Source organism: Haplochromis burtoni, unplaced genomic scaffold, assembly GCF_018398535.1.
Source record: "Haplochromis burtoni strain Fernald_Lab_line unplaced genomic scaffold, NCSU_Asbu1 Contig_177, whole genome shotgun sequence".
Lineage (NCBI taxonomy): Eukaryota > Metazoa > Chordata > Actinopteri > Cichliformes > Cichlidae > Haplochromis > Haplochromis burtoni.
The window spans coordinates 1,158,480-1,178,643 of NW_024582538.1; the positions used below are offsets into that span (position 1 = coordinate 1,158,480).

At 41.1% G+C, this 20,164-nt stretch overlaps 2 protein-coding genes across 2 annotated transcripts in view; both read right to left on the minus strand.

Moving 5' to 3' along the window:
- The window catches only part of pa2g4a (proliferation-associated 2G4, a), an 8,315-nt gene extending 6,799 nt beyond the window's left edge, over positions 1-1,516 (minus strand). Inside the window, exons 1-2 of the mRNA XM_005943957.3 lie at positions 1,059-1,516; positions 40-168 (exon numbers count right to left, since the gene is read on the minus strand). Coding sequence (XP_005944019.1) covers positions 40-168; positions 1,059-1,140 — 211 coding nt within the window. The 5' untranslated portion in view covers positions 1,141-1,516. The remainder of the gene's footprint in view (positions 1-39; positions 169-1,058) is intronic.
- A 123-nt stretch (positions 1,517-1,639) lies between these two features.
- erbb3a (erb-b2 receptor tyrosine kinase 3a) lies at positions 1,640-19,567 on the minus strand. Its single transcript, XM_042225652.1, has 28 exons — positions 19,175-19,567; positions 12,571-12,728; positions 12,019-12,205; positions 11,493-11,618; positions 10,363-10,428; positions 10,008-10,126; positions 9,754-9,895; positions 9,438-9,551; positions 9,221-9,344; positions 9,019-9,092; positions 8,795-8,885; positions 7,529-7,737; positions 7,303-7,435; positions 6,724-6,817; positions 6,396-6,550; positions 6,263-6,316; positions 6,026-6,167; positions 5,831-5,944; positions 5,639-5,737; positions 5,221-5,407; positions 4,775-4,932; positions 4,514-4,589; positions 4,241-4,387; positions 3,793-3,890; positions 3,506-3,694; positions 3,253-3,321; positions 2,861-3,122; positions 1,640-2,697 (listed from the first exon to the last, which is right to left on the minus strand). The coding sequence occupies exons 1-28, from the start codon at positions 19,263-19,265 to the stop codon at positions 1,949-1,951; spliced, it is 4,227 nt and encodes a 1,408-aa protein (XP_042081586.1). The 5' UTR covers positions 19,266-19,567; the 3' UTR covers positions 1,640-1,948.
- Between the last annotated feature and the right edge of the window lie 597 nt (positions 19,568-20,164).

Sequence of the window (20,164 nt, forward strand, 5' to 3'; positions counted from 1 at the left end):
AAAACACAAAAACTCATAACGGGCAGATGCGGGCCTCACCTTTCTTCATTTCTTTTTCCTTCTTGAAGACCTTCCCGGTCTCCACCATTATATAGGCGTCACCTTTTTCACAGAGACTGAGCACTGACACCCCGGGTTTGGCTGCTTCCATGACCAGACGGAGAGCCTCTGGATGAGACAGGAGGGAAGTCAGGCAGGTTAATGCATTAGCTCACTATAAGTTTTTTTTCTGATTATGTTAGCATGCTAGACCTATGACAGCTGAGATAAGCTCCAGACCACCACTGTAACACAAACACAGAGTGTAAATATAAACTGTGGTGGCCAGGATATGCATTTAATGTACTATAAGGTAGTGCCACAGCAAATATGTCCCATCTCCCGACTGCACTATCCATCCAAATAGATTAAATGGATAAGTTTGTTTTTCATTACAGCATTAATCTGACCAAGTACCTCGACCTAATTACTGCTTAAATTGTTAAATACAACCATACATCTTGTGCGATGTTTGAGATCTATAGAATGCAGGTGTTTCCTGTGTTTTCATCATATAATGGAGCAGTGATCATGAAACCACAATGTGCTGGTCGATAAATGCACAAAGAAGCCTTATGTGAATGATTTTAGAGCAAATTTCATGCTGTCGACTGACCATGAATGTCATCTGTCACCATAAACGTAGTTTAAAAGAGCTTCAGCTCGTGACCGTTTACGTGACATTTACAGCCGAACACCGGTCACCATTCTGAGCTAGCTGGTTTGTTAGCATCCCACACTAGTTAGTGACACAGACAGCTGCCTGTAAGAAACCCTATCGCTGCTGTTGGGTAACAATAGCAGAAAGCCGAGCAGTCGTTCAGTTATTCAGTTAAAAGCAGCTTTCAACCGACCCAGCTGCACCTGGTAGCTAGCTAGATGTGATAGCATATGTGTGCTTCGAATCTAAACCACATGGTTGCTGCTATAGGGAACCAATGTTAGCTGCTGTACGACAGGCCGAAAAGAGCAGGTCGTCACATCCAGTCACCGACAGTTACTCGCTGACATTAACTTACGGTTAGCGATGTCACCGCCCATCTTGTACTTGGTGACGACCAGATCCTCGGCTATAGTCTGTTCTTGCTCGTCGTCGGACATCTTGGCAGTGTAGTCTGAAGTCGCTAGTCGGCTCTGGACAGCGACAGTTCCCCTCGGCTCAGCTCTGACCGAAGCTGCTACCGCAAGCCCCTCCCACTTCACCCTGACGTAAAGCGACCCCAGCCCGCCAATAAAGTCGCGCTACCAACTGTTTAAACCATGGCTGTGAAACATCCTGCACGAGGGTCTCGACCGGCTCGCCAAATGGTGTAAAAGGTAGTTTCTCTCAGTTTTTGGATAATAACTGTGGGTTGTTTTTTTTTGCTTCTAGCACCTTTTACAGGGTGTAACTGACTTCTCCCCCAGCTGTAGCTGAGAACAATGAAACATTAATAATTATATTTCTCCTGTGGGAGCATTTACCACTTGAGCAAATGTCTGTAGCTCAGCCAAGGATATTTGTTAATCTGTAATTAGATGTGCGCCCTTTGACAGGTTGCACACTTTGCATCATTATACAGTTCACCAGCTCATTTAAAATAAAAATGTTGCAGTTCCATACCAAGTATTCAAAATATTTTTATTGAGTAAACATCTTTAAATGATTCTTCAAATGATATTGTCACAATTTCTTACCTGAAATCTCTTTATTTACAATGTAAACACAAAAATATAGCTTGTATCACATAATAAAAACAATTTTGATGTATAACAAAGGACAAAGCTGCAAAATAGTCACGTGTTGTTTGGGGGGTTTTGTACATTTTGTTACATGCTACATCTTTAACGTGGCTTTTGGTTGCTTTTCTCATTTCAGATCCTTCATGACTGTGTTTGAGAGGGAAGTCCATGAGATTTAAAATGTTCTTCATGTTGGCACAGCACTGGGCTTAAGAAACATCCTGCTGTGCCAGTATCCTGGGTTGTCGAAAGATCTGTCACCGACAGCAGGCTCCGTGACCCTGACTCCGGCCCGCATAGACTGGTGTTGCTCTCTGCGCCCCGCTGCCCCATTTTCCTCCCTCTGTAAGTTTTGATACACCACACCATCTCCGCCAGGTGGTGGGGCAGAAAAGCAGTCCATATCCTCGTATTCATCTGCCTCTGTCCCCTCTACATTCAGCTCTTTCTTGTCTTGAAGAGCCTGTCGTAGCTTTGGCTGCCTGTTTGTGTAATGATAGTTACCGTCCTCCACGTATTCATCCTCCTCCTCTTCCACCTTGCTGCTCATCCTCACAGGAGCTGGAGGAGGAGGAGGGTCACGTACTGGCGGACCTTCCAGCTTTTCACCGCCTCTGATGTCCATGTATTCATACTCAACTTCACTGGAACCCTGCTGCTCGGAGTCAGAGTTGTCCTTGCTCCTGGTGTAGCTTCCCCTGACCTCCACCGACACACCGGTGTCACATGAGGACGCTGTCACGTGTGATGACATTGAAGAGGTTCGCTTCTTGTTCGGCTTCAGCCACTGGCTGCCTTGCCTGAGTGATACAGGTGTTAAACACACCTGCTTGTTCATGTACTCGTATTCTTCATCATCTGGGTCGTCCAGGAGCTCTGATGAACGAGACTTTCCCATCCTCCCAGGAGCAGCTCGCGATGAGAAAAGCAACGTATCTGAAAGAAACAGATAACAGTAAAAAACAAAGACTAGCTAAACTGGGGCTATAAAGACAAACTATTTTAAACAGCTGGCTTAGTACAGCTAATCTTCTAGGGCTGCTGCTCATTTCCAAGTGGTAACTGTTAGTGTGTTGTAAATGAACAATTATGGTATCACCTCTCTCCGGGCTCCCTCCAGGAAGCACATATCCGTTTTGATCTTCTTCTTCCATCTCTGGTGAGGGAGTCTCAGGTGGCCCGCCGGACATGCTGTCTCTCTGCGACACGTAAGCGCTGTCCTCACGATGACGTCTTCTTTTCAGGCTCCCTGCTAAGGGGAAGTCCTCACCCATCTCCATCTCCATTCCAGTGCCGCAGCCTTCCGAGCTCTCGGACACAGTACGGGCAGAATTTAGCCGAGAGCGTGACTGCCACATCGCCTACCCAACAAAGCACAATCAGAACTCTATTGGCAAACTGGTAACAGCAGAAATCTTCAGTGGACTCGTTCTGGTCATGTGTATAAACACTACGAATTGGTTTAACAAAACAAAAGTCTCTTTTATCTACCTGTGTATGGTTGTCAACACCTGAGGTCATGGGCAGGTATCCAGTTCCGCTGGATGAATTAAGAATCACCTGTTATAAGAAAAGAGACAGTAAATGGATGATATCACACACACATACACACACACACATGCACATTCATTAAACACTTGAAAAAAAAAATCGTGCATTGGGGAAATTTTGAGATTCAGTATCTTGCCCAGGAATATGATTTATAAAGTTGACACTAAGTTAAGAGGAAAGTGGTATGCCCTACTTTGGGAGTGTCCATCCTAGAGTAACGATTGAGACTTTTTGCCATGTAGTAGTTGGCTGGAGACAAGTCATCTTCTTTCTCATCTGCCAACGGGTCCTCAAGGTTGACATCTACATCATCCAAGTCATCCAGGTCTGCACTTCGTTGGACGGGTTCATCTGGGGATGAGTCCTGTTGGCTACAGTCCTCCTGGCCAAACAAGGCAAATCATATATATATATATATACACACTACACATAGCTTTAACTGAAGCGCCACTTTACTGTACTGTGATGAAACTGTCTTACTTTGATCACCAAGTAGCGAGGTGGGTCTCTGGCCATTCTGGTAAATTCACTCGCCAGCTCCTTGAATGTTGGACGGACATTCTCATCAATCATCCAACCTGGAGAGTCATGAAAGGGCATCGGAACCAATTACAAAATGAAGAATTGACAGCCTACTTAATACTCGGCGGCTTTCAGTCATTTTCATATTTATTTTAATGTCTCTCAGGTTAAAATGTGCAAATTAGTTTTAACATTTTATTCATATGTCACGCCTAATGGACGTGGCAGATAAAAATCAGAGGTTTATGAACCAAATCGTCTTCTGAGCTCCATGAATTTATACTAAACTTAATGGCACACAGACATTTCAGTCCAACATATTTTTTTTGCAATCCCTCAGTCCACGCCACTGGTATTTGCACTACTGGCTGCACATGAAAATGAGAAATACTAGTGAGGTACTCACACTTAACCATGACCATATAGACATCTATGGTGCAAATTTGAGGCTGGGGCAAACGCTCGCCCTTTTCCAGCAGATCGGGAACCTCCTGTGGTCGCATTGTTGAATACGGCTCTGCTCCATAAGACATCATTTCCCATATTGTCACACCTAAAGCAGGGTGAAGAATTTAGTGTGGCCTGCATTTATACTTCTCCTATACTGACTCCGAAATTTGCATACTTTAATACGTGAGTATGAAACAATCTGGCGCTGGTAAAGTGCTTTAAAACTCACCATAACTCCAAACATCGCTCTGATGAGTGTATCTGCGAAACAAGATGCTCTCCAGGGCCATCCACCTGATTGGTGTCTAAGATTGTGAACAGAAAAGTTCTCTCTTGGTTACTCGAGTAAAAACAGCAGAACAAGCAGTCAAGTCTTTGAAAGAAAACAGCATAATGTTTTAAGGTGTGCAAGGTATTTAACACTGTTTAAAGAAGTGTGACCAGATGTCACGTTTTCTGCTAAGAAACAAAAACAAAAAAGAAAACAGACCTTGGGCTCGTTGCAATAGTACTTCTTGTCATCAGAGTAGAGCAGGTCTGCAATGCCATAGTCTGAAACCTGGGCAGTGAAATTATCATTCAGGAGTACATTTCTGGCAGCCAGATTCCTGTGAACCATCCTGTTCTCTTCCAGGTAATTCATACCCTGACAGGAGAGAGCAACAATGGTGGTGAAGTACTTGGAGGAATAAACCAAACTGTGTATATATATGTGTATATATATATATATAATATATATATTTATATATATATATATATATTATACATATATACATATTTATATACATATATATATAACATATATAATAATATATATATATATATATATATATATATATATATATATATATATATATATATATATATATATATATATATATATATAATATATTTCGACATTCAAACACAAAATATTAAGCATCTTATCCATACCTTTTGCAATTTGAAACACAAACCAGTTGAGCAGCCTCTGTGGGCTGAGCTTGCCCTTATTTTTCTTTACATGTGCCAGCAGCGAGCCTTGCCTGTTGAGCGGGATAACAAGTTGCAGGCTGTCACCGGGACAGATACCCAGGGTCCTGACAACGTTAATGTGGTTCAGACTTGCCATCGTCCTCATGTGCTGTAGCAACCGAATAAGTAGATCATTAGTGATTTAATTTAGTGTCAACAATCACCAAGATTTATGGTATTAAAGGAGGTGCTCCACAACAAAAAATCTGTATAATCCATACTTTCAGTGTCAAATGCTCATCGCCTAGAAGCCTGGCATGTGGTTCTGCATAGGCAGTGAGTGATTGGTTCTGAAAATATATCTCTTTAGCACATTTCTTCTTTTTGTTATGTTTCTTACATCGGTCACTCCAGAGAATTTCCGACGACCACTGCGGTCATCAATCGTCTTAATGGCCACAGGAAGCTTCACTGTGTCGCCTTCAGGAATCCAAACGCCCTGTGAGGTGCAGAGAGACAGATTCATAATTTGTTAAATAGAAAGTAAAATGCACAAGAGGAGCATTTTATAGGAGTCTGTCTCTTCAAGTACCTTATGGACTGATCCAAACACTCCATTACCCAGCAGCCTGATCTTACGCAGCTCTGTAGGTTTAAGGGTCCGAGCTTCATATTTTGTCCCTTTATCTTCCAGGGGCTCAAAACTCTGCAGGCACACAGGGGCATGAATTATGACAAACCCAAAATAAGCACAGCGGCACAGTAACACTCGAATACAGATACTGACTTCGCTATTCATCATGTATCTTCTCATGGCGCGCTTGCGACGAATAGCAAGACTTCGGCGGTAGAGAATACTTAGCACGAAAATCGAGAAGGAAGCAAAGATGAGGGCAATCACTCCCAGTACGATAGCCGTGGTCATTTGCCTAAAGGCAGAGGAGAAAAGGGGCACAGTGTCAGCTCTTAATACTTGAATGTCAAAATTACATACAGCATATATCAGAATGACAGGAGAACTTACCCTGAAATGTACCTAGATGATATTGTACAGTCCCCTATTCCTGGACCGGTGCACCTAAAAACAATAAACACAGGGGATCAGTTTAAAGAAGCAAATTGTGTGTGTCTAACTACATCATTCCACTTGTACTTACCTCTGGGTACAGTTGTTGTGGCAAGGTTTACAGTTGCCCTCCTTGTCTGGATATTTAAAGATGGTTCCCTCCTGCCCCATAACACCCTCAGGACACATGGAGACACAGTGTGGGCCATCTTTCAGGCTGGCACAAGCTAGACATTTATTTGCTCCCTGCAGACAAAAAAAAGGGTGAATAAAAGCAGAAAGGTTTTTGCAAGAGTTGAAGGCGAGTGGCATTATGGTGGACAGCCATTTTTGTAAGGCCGCTAGGTGGCAGCAGAAGCCTTATGCCAGTTCTTTTCTTTTCTTTTTTTTTCCTTCTAGAAGTTTTAAGTCAAACATACCGGGCCTGTGCACGTCTCCTTCCCCTCCTGGACCTTACACTCAGGGTGACAGGGCAGACACTCCCCTGACTTAGTAGCAAACTCCCTCTGCTTCCTGCAATCGAGGCATAAACCCAGTTTCTATTCAAGTTCAAAGACTTACAGCAGACATTAGTCACATCTTAGGGCCAATGCTCAGGATTTTCCTTAACAATGTATAGACCTATACACAGTAATCCCTCTTAGTCTTCACTTATAACACACTAGAAGTGGGCAGCAATGCATTTGAATCAGTCATTCGATTTGTCTCCCCTGTTGATTTGTGCACAGAGAGCACGGTGGATACGATTAAGCATGTACTTTATCTGTATTTGCACATAATCCATTTGCAATGTGGCACTTCAAACAGGGTGCGAGTATTTGTGCTTTAAAATGTAAATTCTGTTTAAAACTATCAGAAAATATCAATTCTCTAAATCACTGCTTGTTTCTTTAATACCACTCCTTCTTGTCTTTCACTCTCTAACAACCTGCATACATGTTACACCATTAAAGCTTTATATTAATAATCGCTTTATACGTCATTTTGTGAATACTGACCCAGTTAAGAACATGCAGTCTGGTACACAGGTTCCTCCCCTGCTGTATTTCTTACAGCTGACACACTGGTCTGGGCCCGGACCCCAGCAGCCATCAGAGGAGCACAGCGGGTGACACACATGCTTCTCTTTAACTAAGGACGCAACCAAAACAGAAACGATGTTATGAGCAGAGCCATTGTTCACAATCACGTCTTGCAAGTTTTAAATGGTCCGCCCCCACTCACCACATTCACCCTTCTTTTGGTTGTCAGTGACGTCTAAGAGCTTTAAACGTTTCTGTGGACGGGAGCCTAAAAGCCGTGTCCAGTTGACAGTATCATGATAGCAGAGATTCTTGTTTCCTTTAATGTACACGGCACCATCATTTATGTTTTGCAGCGAGCGCAACCCCAGCGAGGTCAGAGAATTGATCTTAACCACCATGAGTGCATAGCTCCTGTAGAACAGCAGGAAGTAAATAAAGGTCAGAAAGTGGATGAAAATGTTCCAATTTTGTTTAAAATACCACAAAGTCAAAGTGAATATTGAAAGCCATATTTCTTTTAGGTTTAGCAATTTTCAAGAACATGATGTCAGACATTATTTTTAAGGTTTACAAACACAATTAATGCACTTTAGCTGTATTTGCACAAAATCTAGCAGTGTGGCACTTTGTGTTTCTTGTTGTTCTTACTGATCACATTTAATGATGTAATATAATCTTTCACAGTGTGTTTTCTTTGAGAAGTTTGTCACCATCTATTCATTTTGATACCTTTTAGACACAATATGAATTCAGTGATTCGGTGTCTGAATGTCATGTTTTTCAAATTGCATAACCCGTGTACTTAAAAAGACAAACAGCCAACAAACATATTCATGTTTAATCTTCAGTATTTTCATGCATCATGTAGTATGTAGTATGGAAATACTACAACAAAACTGATACTGCGGTATCAATTTTGTAGAATCTACTTTGGTAAATTCTTTAGTTCTATGTGAACTCATTAAAGCTGAGAAGGCGGTTTGTTTTTAATGCTTTAGTGCTTTTGGTTTCAGACGGGATTTAAACCCAGGTAAAAGTACTCTGATGTACCCCATCTTGCTTTCCTCTCATTTACTGAAGCTTGAGACCAGCCTGAAAAAAGCGCTTTCTTTGTCAAATTGATGTCAAAAACATGCTGCCTCTCCCAGCTTTAAAAAGTTGTGCCCACGGCCAGCTTAACCAAACAATCCCAGTGCTGAATTACCCCTGAAAAAATCATACTGAAAAATACCAACACCACGGATTCGGACAGAACATTTGTAGGCTCTAAGAGGAGATAGAGAGATGTGAGCATGTGAAATCTTTACTGTACCTTTTACTAACCACTCCTCTAAACAGGATAACAAGATAGGATAAAAATTAGAAATAACAAAGAAAATAAAAACAAAATTACTTTTATATTCCAGCAAATACTCAATCTGCATAACAATGCAGAAAAGACAAAAACAAAACAACTGTTTCTCACTTGTAAAGTTTTCTTCCCTGAATTGTTTGGAGGTTGGAGAAGACTGACAGGTCAGACATGCTTGCAGGCCACGACTGGATGTTGAGGAAGTCTGAAAACAGAGAGATTGTTTTTCAGAAGCCTCAACCAGACTGCAAATGGCATTAAATAACATAAAAAGATAAAAGCAGTCTAAGTGACAGTCTAAAAAAAAAAAAAAGCACAACCCCACAACATACACACACCTGTAATCTCCTCCACCGTGTTGAAGATTTTCAGTTTTTCTGGATCAAGGGGTGGTACCTTGTTGTAGGCATCACTGAGCCAAAATGAAATAAGTAAGTAAAAGGAAACGCATGTTGCAAAAACGTCAAAAAAGTGCAGGTTGATCTAGAGAATATTTTTTTTAACTCTTTGCTGCATTTTATGAAAGAAAGTTTATTTTACCCTTCTATTCCCGTCACCAGGAAGTTAAGACTTCCCTGGATCTTAGTGCAGTTTATGAAACTTTCTATGTTGCGAGCATCGACCGTTTCGCTGTTTGAATCAGTCCAGCTTGTGCCATGGCAAACTGGGAAAAAAAAAGATGAGAAGGAAACAGTTAATAACAGCAAAGCTGTAAGGTATCTGTAGAGAGAGCTTGAGTTCGATCTGCATGAAATACCTTTAGGGCAGAGGCCTTTGCAGGGCTCACATGTTTTCACACCATTTTTCTCCACTTCCATTTTATTAGATGGGCAGTTGCTCACACATGAACTGCCATCCACCACAAAGATTTCTATTAAAAAAACAGAAAACGCATGAGAATAAATGCATAAATGATTGTCAGTGACTGCGTTATGCCTTCAGTAAACACTGTGAAGAAAGCTGAACAGCACAGTCATAACAATGATTAAAAATATGTAAAAACAGCACTCTTACAGGAAGAAACTATGTATAAATTCTGAGTTTATGTGAATATTGTCATGTGTGGGACTCACTGGGGCATTGGGTCACACAAATAGAGCCGTACTGGTACTTGGCATTGGGGTTGGGCTCCATTCTATATGTAAGCCTGTTGTAGATCACAGTTTGTGGGCACTGAGGCACGCAGGAGCCCGAGTTGTTAAAGTTCCTGCAGGCCTGCAAAATGCAATTTATAACAGAGGAACATTTTATTTTTACATCTGCGTTTTCTGTACTGCAACATGTGAAAATATCTTCTCATTAAAGCCTGTGGAAGACTTGGACTCACAAAGCAGTCTGTATCCTTGGGCCCAGTGCAACCTCCAGCACACTCAACGTGGCAGCACTCGCTCGGGTTTCTACCAAAGCAGCGGCCACTACACTGAGGGGCGCACACGGTCTTTGTCACTGTAAGAGAGTCGACGCTTGTAAAAACCTGGCGTGAAACTAAAACTGTACGTAGATGCATATTAAACTTTTAACTTTGAAGTTACGTATATTATTAACAATGTGCAATACAAGATGTAAATGAACAACTCTGGCAGCAGCCATGACTCATGTGTGATACATCTCAAAGGCATCACAAGGTAACCAGTGCGTGGAAAATCAAGACATTAAAGATAAAGGTGCTTGATATCACTCACAGATCTGGCATGTGTCATTTCCTGGACCCCAGCATGGCACGTCTCCACAGGCTTTGTGACAAGGCTCTGAGATAAAAAAACAAAAAAAACTCTTATTACGTAGTTTCCGCATTTTAATACAAAACCAGAACAAAAGTCTTAAATTAAAGGAAAAGTTCAGATTTTGTTTTTTGTTTTAAATCCAAAGTTCAGCAGAAGAAAAAAATGAAACCTCAACAAGTTACAAGATGCAACTTGCAGCGCTGAAAAATGAAGCCTGCAGTTCCTCTAATGGCCAGTTGAGGGTGAATCCAAGTGCGAGTTAACCCCAATAAGACATTCATATTAAAATGTTTCGCCAGTGTAAACATAACATGTTTACAGACTTAAACAAAAAATGGTTTCTGTCTTTAGAACTAATTTGACCTTCTGTGCTTATTTTTTTTAATGACTCACATGTTTAAATTGTTTTAAGGCTTTGAAGTTTGAGACCAGGGGCTGCTAAACCACCACGTGTCTGCTAAGTGTCACCTCAGATGGTCCACTTTACCATGTTTGTCGGGTTTGCACCTTTTAAGGAGGTTTTTGGGTGTTTTCTGTGTGGTTAATTGCATCATTTTGTGGAGTGAAATTCTACTATTTTATTTGTATGTTAGTACAATTAGCAGGTATTTGTGTCTGTGTAATGCAATGCATCAGTCTATGGATGCACATTAACATTAAGCTTGCTAGTATTAGCTTAAGATTCCAACCTGTCGGCTCAAACGGATTCACTTCTGGCTCCTAAAATCAAGACGCAGACTGTCTAATGCTTTCACAAACCAGTGGATGAAGTCGTGGTGACTACATCCATCTATTATATGCACTCCAAAGAGTGGATCTTTTTAAGTTACCTATGTTTTTTGCTCCAATTTTCCTCGACAGTGATTTCTCCTCCTTTCACTGAGATTTGGCCGAGAGGCAGTAACACAGAAAGGGAAATAAGCACTGAAAAGACTGGAAAAACAGCTACCTCTTTCAGTTTAAAGTTCCATGTTTACCTCTGCTGAATTTCTGTTGAACTGTTTTATAGTGAAACGGAAATCTGAACCGATCCTTAAACATACCTGGTGCTCATATTTATGCGTGTAGTTACAACCCAGTGCACTCACTTTCAGGCCCATTGTCCTCTATCACAATTTGGGCTGTTCCATCCTTCACTATGTCCAGCCAGTTCACCTGCGGGGCGTAGCTCAGATACTTATTCCGGATGATCTTCACTCCTCCCCTGAGGATCTCTGTAGAAGGTACACATAGGTGTAAATGGGGCAGTACAATTAGGAAAGCAAGCCCGAACAGGCCTGTGACTCATCCTAACAAACTCTGCCATTCTCTGTTTACTACACAGCAAACGTATCATGTGCTGGAGCTCATGTTACACTGGCAGTTGAGCGGTTGAGCACATGGTACATTCCAGGGACTTCATATCACTCCTACACACACAAGCACACACACGGGCACAAACACACACACTGCTGCGTTTCAACAACCGGTATTCTAAAGGTGTGGCTGAACTGTGTAGGTGTGGGAGCTCCAACAGTAAGAGTGCCACATCCAACTTGACCTCTTATCTGCTCCAATCCAGCCTCCCACATGTTAAACACACTCTATACATCAAATGAGTGACTCTCTGTGTACCTGTGAGGTGAGTCAAGCCCAGTTCTTGAAGGCCATGCTCCCCATCCCTCTGATAGTTGACCATGACAGCCAAGGCATACTGGTCCTCATACAGTGTGCTGCCTCTGATGATGCGCAGGTGGTGCAGTGGGAGGCGGCTGAACTCATTGATAGCAAAAAGGATGTACCCCGTCACCTCCTTGATAGACTGCAAGGCAAAAGAAAAGAACAAGGAAGAGAAAAATGCAGTTTGTCAATTCTTCTGCTCAATCAAATTGTTATCAGGGTCACAAATCAGCAGGGGCGTGTTTGCTTACTGAGTTAGTCACCTGTGATTCCAGTGGCATGACTAGCACAAAAGGAGTGGGGGCATAAATGAGCTCATTCTGGATTTGAGACAAAATCCATTACAGAGAGCGATCAAACACAACAAGTGTTGACCCTCTGTGTTCTCCTGGGCGAATGAAAATGGTTGATTCACATACTTACTCATCTTGTCAGTGACACAATTTGCAGTGAAAGCGGTAGTCAAACTCTCTCTTGGTTTGTTGTTCGTAATGTTTGCAACCTCACCTCCAGAAAGCTGAAGTCTCTGGTGTGGTCCATCATGGTGATCTCGAGGTTGCCCATCACAATGTCGCAGTTATTGTACCTCGTCTTCATCAAGTTGTACTGGATCTCTGAATTCCCAGTCGTGCTCAGAAAGTTCTTGGTGCCGTCACAAACGGTCACTGTGAAAAGCAAAGGTTCTTAGATTTAAAAAAAAAAGTTTTTTCAGAAAAACATGTGTCCTCATTTCAAATAACCAGAAGAGTTGGGAATGACAGTAAACGCTGTAATGATTCATTAATCATCTGATTTTTAAAAGGCTTTCCACGTCAGTATACAGCGAGCCATTTTCCACAACATCCAACACACTGTGTTACCTAGTTTATCATGTTCAGTTTCAACAGTTTAATTGATGAACTAAAAATAAAAACACTTTCCATTCACGTTAGCACAGCAGAGAGATGTTCTGTCAATTAAAGAAACATATTTAGAAATGTGGCTGTTTGTGTGGCTGTGGAGATCACTCTGGGGTGGCTTTGGGCTGTCTCCTCACTGTGTTGGTGTGTTTGACTCTAGCCTATAGGTTTACATAGCTAACTGGTGTGTGTATGTGTCAATGAGTTTCAGGTGAAATTGTTCGATACATTACTTTTTTTGGGTAATGACCTCAACACTGGTTACAGTCTTAAAATAAGCCCAAAAAACGGACTTATGAAACCGTAGTGCCGGCGCTGCGTGCCACTACCTTCAGATAGACCAAACTGGCTCCTATCAGAAAAGAAAGTGGAAGTCTTTAGTTTGACAAACAGACGCCACACAGCTACTTGGTGGGAACTTTTTTTTATATCAATATCTATGCATCTGTCCACATTTTTTCTGACTTGATTTTAAAGAAGTTTCAGACCTGTTTTTAAACTATAAACAAACCCGCAGAGGCCATCCATCCATGTTTAATTTATAAAACACGTCAAATGTATGCTTACTTTTAACAGGATAAACTTTAATTAGTTAACACAAAGCAGTGGTTGTTGGATCTTCTAATAAGACTCATGAGAAATTATATATGATTGAAATTATACTCTTTGTATTTTTCAACATTTCGGGTTAATTTCATGCCTTACAATATATATAAATATAAACAAATGTGTCTGTGTTTAAGAAAAACAAAACAAAACCCCAATAAGGATTCTAAGTGATCCCAAACTCAGGAGCAGTACTCTACATTTCATTCACCGTGTGAATATATTATTGTCCTGAGTACATTATTTACTCAGTTGAGATAAAGTGGGTAAAACTGCTAAACATCACTGGTGATTGAGCAATTATATCACAACACAAATAATCCCACAGAGGTTCTAATGAATCATTAATGAGTCAACAGCATAATTCCTTACAAAGTGTGCTTTATGCCACTTACTACACACCACTGTGTTTGGTGTGCTCAATATGAATAAATGTACTGTAACAGTTTGAAACGAGCTAAGGATTGTGCAGAGCATGCCCTTCTTTCCAATAAAAATACAAAGCCTTGTTTATGGTCTGTGGGACTTTAGCCATTCAGCATCACTCAAAGGCTGCTTTGCTATTCAAATGTTAGACGGGAGAGAAGCTGCTGAGAGAAAATGGAAGAACGGGAACACGGACGGTGAACAGAGTGTGGCTACTGATGTGAAACTCATAGAAAAGCAATACTTTGCACAGACATATGCTTATGTATGATATGTCAGCTTTATGCACATCCAACTTACAGTTAGATCATACAATTATCTTTTAAACAACAGAGTGCTTCCAGTAACTTGGTTTGCTTTCCTACAACCTGATCCAACACCTTTGGGATGACCTGTAAGCCCAGCTTTAATAACTAACAGCACTCCCTATTACCTTCACTACATCTTGTGTGGTTGAAAGATGAGAAATTGCGCTACAACAATGATGTAAAATCTCATTAAAAAAAACTTTAAAAGGAATGCCCACATGCTCATGGTCTCAATGTATCAATCACATGCATTTCCTGCCAGTTAAGCCATTTTAGATCAAGAGAGAGGATTTTTGCCTCTTGGATTAAGTGATACTTAATAAAGTCAGACACCTGTTTTTTTTAGGATGAAAAAAAAGCAGCCTTTGTGATCCCAGGGCAAGCTTGAAAGTCTTTGTAGGATACATTTACTTACAGTTTATGCCAAATTAACTATCAGCAGTTCGTGCTTGCAGCGTACTGGATATATGGACGACTATCCCAGGATTACTTTGTACTGAAACAAATTTACAGTAAAAGCAGAACAACAGGATCAACAAGTGCATAAAAAGACTAATGATTATTAACCTCACAGCAAAGGAACGCTGCGCAGGTCAAAGTGTGTGTGTGCGTGTGTACTTGTGTGATACAATGTTGCAAAGAGCATGTCATAAAGTCCCGATAAGGATTACTTTACTGTGTTTTTGAGAACACCATCTTCAAAAAAAACCCTAGCTCTGTACTAAAAATATGAAACGACTCAAATCAGAAAAATACGCTGCATGATGTTTAGCCATCATGTCTGCGTTTGCTTTTAACAGTTATTTTTAGATATCCTGCTCAGAAGCTCCTGTCACCAGTGCAATATAACAGAAACGACGAGTATTTGTTTATCCTGCTTTCCAGAAAATGATGTCTTACTCATAACACCTGCAAACTGTCCAGGACAGTTCACCGCCATTCTAGGATGACAGCAAAAGCAGCATCTCGTGCTCAGCTTAAACACATAATGGTGAAGTGACATGAAACTCTGCAGATATTAGACATAAAGATGTGATTGCTCACCGTGCAGTCACACTTAGCTTGTGCAAACAGTTGTAAAATGTTCTCTTGGGCTCATGAGGAGCTTTGTTAAGTCTTGGAGAATAGCCCTGATTATGTGATCAGGGTTTACTCGGCTTGGACTGACAAAACACTTTAACAGGAAGCCTATGTTTCAAATTGGGGGTGAGAGTGAAGTTCACAAAAATAAAATCTGTGAAGGTTTACATCACCGTTATCTGCTGTCATCCCAGTAATGTGGAGGTTAACTGGCCTTGACAATTTAGCAGTCACACAGCAGATTTGAAAGTGTGGGAAAGTTGGAAGTTTTCACACATTAGTCTAGGATTAAAGTTGTAGTTCTGTGGTTATCATGTGAAGATAATGCCAAACAAAAGTCTATAAGTCTGTATTTTGCAACAAGTGAAAAAAAAACTGTTCTACTTTTATTTCCTCTTGAGGCCTTTCCTTTTCATATTTTGCTTTGCTTTACTTTTGCTAATTAAAATCCAAATAATTGAAAGCTCACGCACAGCTCACAGGTCAAATTCTTTGTCTGCCCTACCCTGTGAGGTGCACAGTGCTATCAGTGGTTGACAATGTCTGAATTGCCTGTTGGGAAATACTTGCCAACACCTCTACACATAGTCCACAACCTTCTACCCAGTAACTTATATAGAGCATGCATAAGCACAGCCCTCTAGAAAGGGAAAAACCGGTGTGTACGCATGCAGGACTGTATGTGACAAAGTGTGTCTGTCATACAGGAGGTGCACAAAGTTGCAGCTGTGGGAGCTGAAAATCTCAACAAGCTGAGTGGGTTTTTCCTCTGTCAAAGGAGGACTTTCAGTGTTGGCAGATGGATGATGGAGAGAGAAAAAAAGAATGGGGTGGAGGGTTTAGAGTCAATGCACACACATTGACACACACGAACACAATGGCCCCATTTTGAAAGAGTGCAAAAGAAGTGTCGTACTGTATCAAGATGTGCACCCAAACCTCTCTCTGTCCAAAGCCGACACTTTTTGTTTGTCACCCCCACTCTTTACAAACACTGCAGTATGTCAGCCTTCCTACTTAAATCCATCACTAACGAGCATGCACGAATTGTGAACTCACTTCAGCGTGTTGTCATTGTCCTGACAGGTAACCTAACACACGATGAAAACGCAGCACGGATCGGGTTTAGCTGTTATTTTCATTTGTCTGTTACCAAGGATTCAGTATTTGAAAAGAAAGAGACAGCGAAAGAAAAGAATAGAGGGAGGAGGAGATAAACAAGCCCAATAAAAGCAGCTGAGACGATGAGGTAAACAGAAACTTGGCACAGGACGTACAGAGATTGCTGCATAACTCACAAGTGAGCGTGCACACGCGTGCGCACGCGAACGCAAACACAGGCACCTGAGCAACTCGCGAGGTATTGACTAGGCACAGATTGTGTGTAAATGAATTGGAAGACTCTTTACGTGCTCCACAAAGCATTGCTGAACACACCAAGACAGAGGGTTGCTTAACATCGCACTCTGGCAACAGGAGCAACAGCATATTTGCTTTTCGACACATCAGCTATTTGGTCAGGTCACACCTGTGTGAGTGCAACTTTTTAAAAGGTTCTTGTTTTTCTTTTTAAAAGACTTTTTTTCCCTCCTAATATTAAAGGAAACCCCCTCTCTGATACACCTGAGAGACTGTTTTGCAAAGGTTGTGATATTCAGAGTATAAAATTCCTTGTTTTTCTTCTTGGCACAACAACTGCATCCAAAAATGCAAGTACTACAACTTGGCTGCAGCAGTACAGTTCACTTAGAGTGTGCTTTATGTAACGCTGTCTTTTAAGCTTTGTGCTCAAAGGAGTGTGTGAACAGCATTTCATTTGCTTTATTGTAGAAAGCGACTTTGATGTTTCATATAAAAAAGACACAAAGAAAGCAGCCAACAAACCACAGGCCAGTGTTATGATTAGTTTCTCTATTATTTAATATATTAATGATGGCATGTGTTTAATAACCAGGTCAAAAGGAATGAAGCTGTGCATTAGTGGTCCTCTTCAAGAGGTTTAGAGTCATTTCCCGCACTTTCATGAGTTGTTTTTTTTGGGAAGTGGTGATGACTACACAGTAAGTCATGGAACAGCACCTGCCAAGCATTGTTTTTTTCAGACACTGAGAAGAGACACACCTGGAAATTCACCTGTAAAAGTTGGCAAAAGCAATAACACAAAGTCAAAGTTCACAGCGTTCCTTCAGGACTCAAATCAAAACTCAAACATATCAGAATGCTTAGTGGTGACAGAGTGCATTTGTAACAGATCTAAAGATACCACTGCAGACCATTCAGATCATCTGATTAGGATCTTCTGACTGTACCATGCTCTTACTTTACAATCAGAGGTGATCATGTATTGAGGTTGTAGCTCCCAAACTCTGGAACAGCCTTCTTCAGCACTGAATCAGTGGTTTGCTTTAAACAACTCCTACTAAAAAAACAAATTTTTATAAGCCATTTTTCCCTTAATGTTTCCCCCAATATTCTGGGGCCATAGTTTTCATTGTGGCTGTCAAACATAAGGTCCGGGGATCAGAATCGACCTAGCGAAGACTGAAATCTGGCCCACTGGACAGCTTTAGAAAATGTAAGAGAGTGCACAGATTTTGATCTTTTAATTGTGTTTTCACAAGTTTTATGGCTTTTCCTATCAATTAAGACTGCCTACCTCCATGCCCGTCTATGCTACACCAAAGTTCCTGTTTTTGAACTATTAGTGAGTCCACTAGATTTACAAAACTTACCATATTTTATAAATGCAGGTCAGTCTGTGCATTTAACTTTTTTCCTTACACATTAATCACGTCGTTTCACTGATCGGGCCCACTTCAGAGCAAAGTGGGCCGTATGTGACCCGCGACGTAAACTGAGTCTGACATTGCTGGTTTAGGTCTTTTTGTGTGGGTGGAAGTTTATATGTTGTGTGTCCCTGTGGTTGAATATGTGGTTGAATATGTTGAAACGTGTACATCTTTAATGTGCAGCTTCTATAATTTCAAACTCTGAAGCACTTTGAAACTTTGTGTTTAGAAAAGTGCCACACAAATAAAATTCTTTTTATTATCACTCAAGCACGGCAAACAACTAAAAGTTTCATGTATGTGAGCACTTTAAGTCTATGCTACCTTTACTTCCCATACACCTATATGACGTTTAATGCTTACGTGTTACTCTGAGAGCTGATCAATTGATTAATTATGTGGTAATAAAAGTGTAATTATTCTTGAAGAGAACATCTGTTGAAATTTTAGAATACAAATGATCAAACTAGTAAACAGATGAGGGGAATAAAAACCCTGACAGATGATTCGCTAATGAAAATAACGACTAGTTGCCCTATATGAACCCACACATTAAGATGTGATCAGTTTCAGTGTGATGTCCCTTATAGATTAGGCTAAACTATGCCAAGAGCAAGCAGTAAACCAGCACTCGTGTTTTTTCTACTTCACACCACAAACTGTTGCCATCCATGTAAAGTTTGGGCACTTTTATTTTGCGATATTTTACTTAATAGCCACTGCAACTGCGGAACTATTAAAGAAATGCACATTTGGCTGTCAGTAAGGCAGAGAGGCTGGGCCACTCTGTCACAAACATGATAAAGCATATCGAGCCGTGGGAGAGGTGCAGGTGACTCACAGCAAACAAGTATGCAGAACAGGTTCTGCATATGAGGTCTGTGAGGACAGGTGATTACCTCTAACTAAGGTGGAAGTGAGAGGGGGTATTCATCGTTCCTCTCCCAGGCTAATGATAAAAATAAACGTGTGTGAATATGTGTGTGCGGGTGTTTATACCCACCTCCTTGAGTCTGAGCGCAGCAGAGCTGGAGTACACACGGCAGCAGGACGTAGAGCACCTGCTGCTGCACCTTCTTCAAAAGGACCTTCATTCTTATTCAAATCTCCAGGCTGGCGTCGAATCAAATAAACATCACCATCGTATTTATAGAGAAGAAATGTGTCCTTGAATCTTCCCAAATCCCCTCGTTGCTTCCGAGTCTGACCATTTAGACCACTACTCGGCTGTCGTTTTCTTAATCCTCTGCTTCAACTTGTTCTAGTCCTCACGAACAGAAGGAGTACATCCAGTTAGAAAAACAAAACCAAACAAAACCTGTTTGTGTTTTCGCTACATTTGTCACAACCTTACTAGTCGACCGCTCGGGTTTGTGTGGAGAAGAGTCACTACATCGCGGTGATTGGAGCGCACCGCGGAGCCAATCAGTAGCGGGAGCGGCTGTTTTCCTCTAGCACTGATTTTTGTGGGCGGGAGCAAAACGCGCAACACACAATAGCATAAAAGAAAGCCAGTAGAAACATCGAAAACAACTTGAAAAATGCGTTCACACATTTGCTCCCATGTCCAGTTGGAAACTGTATTAAAAACGCGTGTTGCCTTCAGAAAACAGTTTCCCTCTCTGTACGTGAGGCCGATTGATCCACAGTTCTGTTGTCTACAGTTCAGTAATAATAATAATATTGGTGTGAATTAAAAATGACAATAAAATAGCAACAAAAGTGTGCCACAATAGTGGTTCTGGGCCATTTTCTTCCTGCTGTTTGTCAACATGTGATGAATATTTCATGAAGACAACGTATTTTGTTGATAGTGTGTGCGTGTATCTGTTATCATAATTTGTAATGTGATCAAATGTAGCTAGACTTTGAGTGGGTAAATTCCCCAACATTATTCAGGCAAACAAGTTTGTGTTGTTGTTTTTATCATTCGTTAAATCACGTAAAATTCAGCCCTTATTTATCCGTCTTGTTTTCCTGCTCGTGTAAATAG

Excerpts from the sequence above, each read along its gene's own strand:
- erbb3a (XM_042225652.1), bottom strand. The coding sequence starts at position 19,265 with ATGAAGGTCCTTTTGAAGAAGGTGCAGCAGCAGGTGCTCTACGTCCTG. Across the intron at positions 9,896-10,007 it reads CCAAGGATACAGACTGCTTT|GCCTGCAGGAACTTTAACAA; the intron begins GTGAGTCCAAGT and ends TGCATTTTGCAG. Across the intron at positions 5,408-5,638 it reads AATTCTCTGGAGTGACCGAT|CACATGAGGACGATGGCAAG; the intron begins GTAAGAAACATA and ends CGGTTGCTACAG.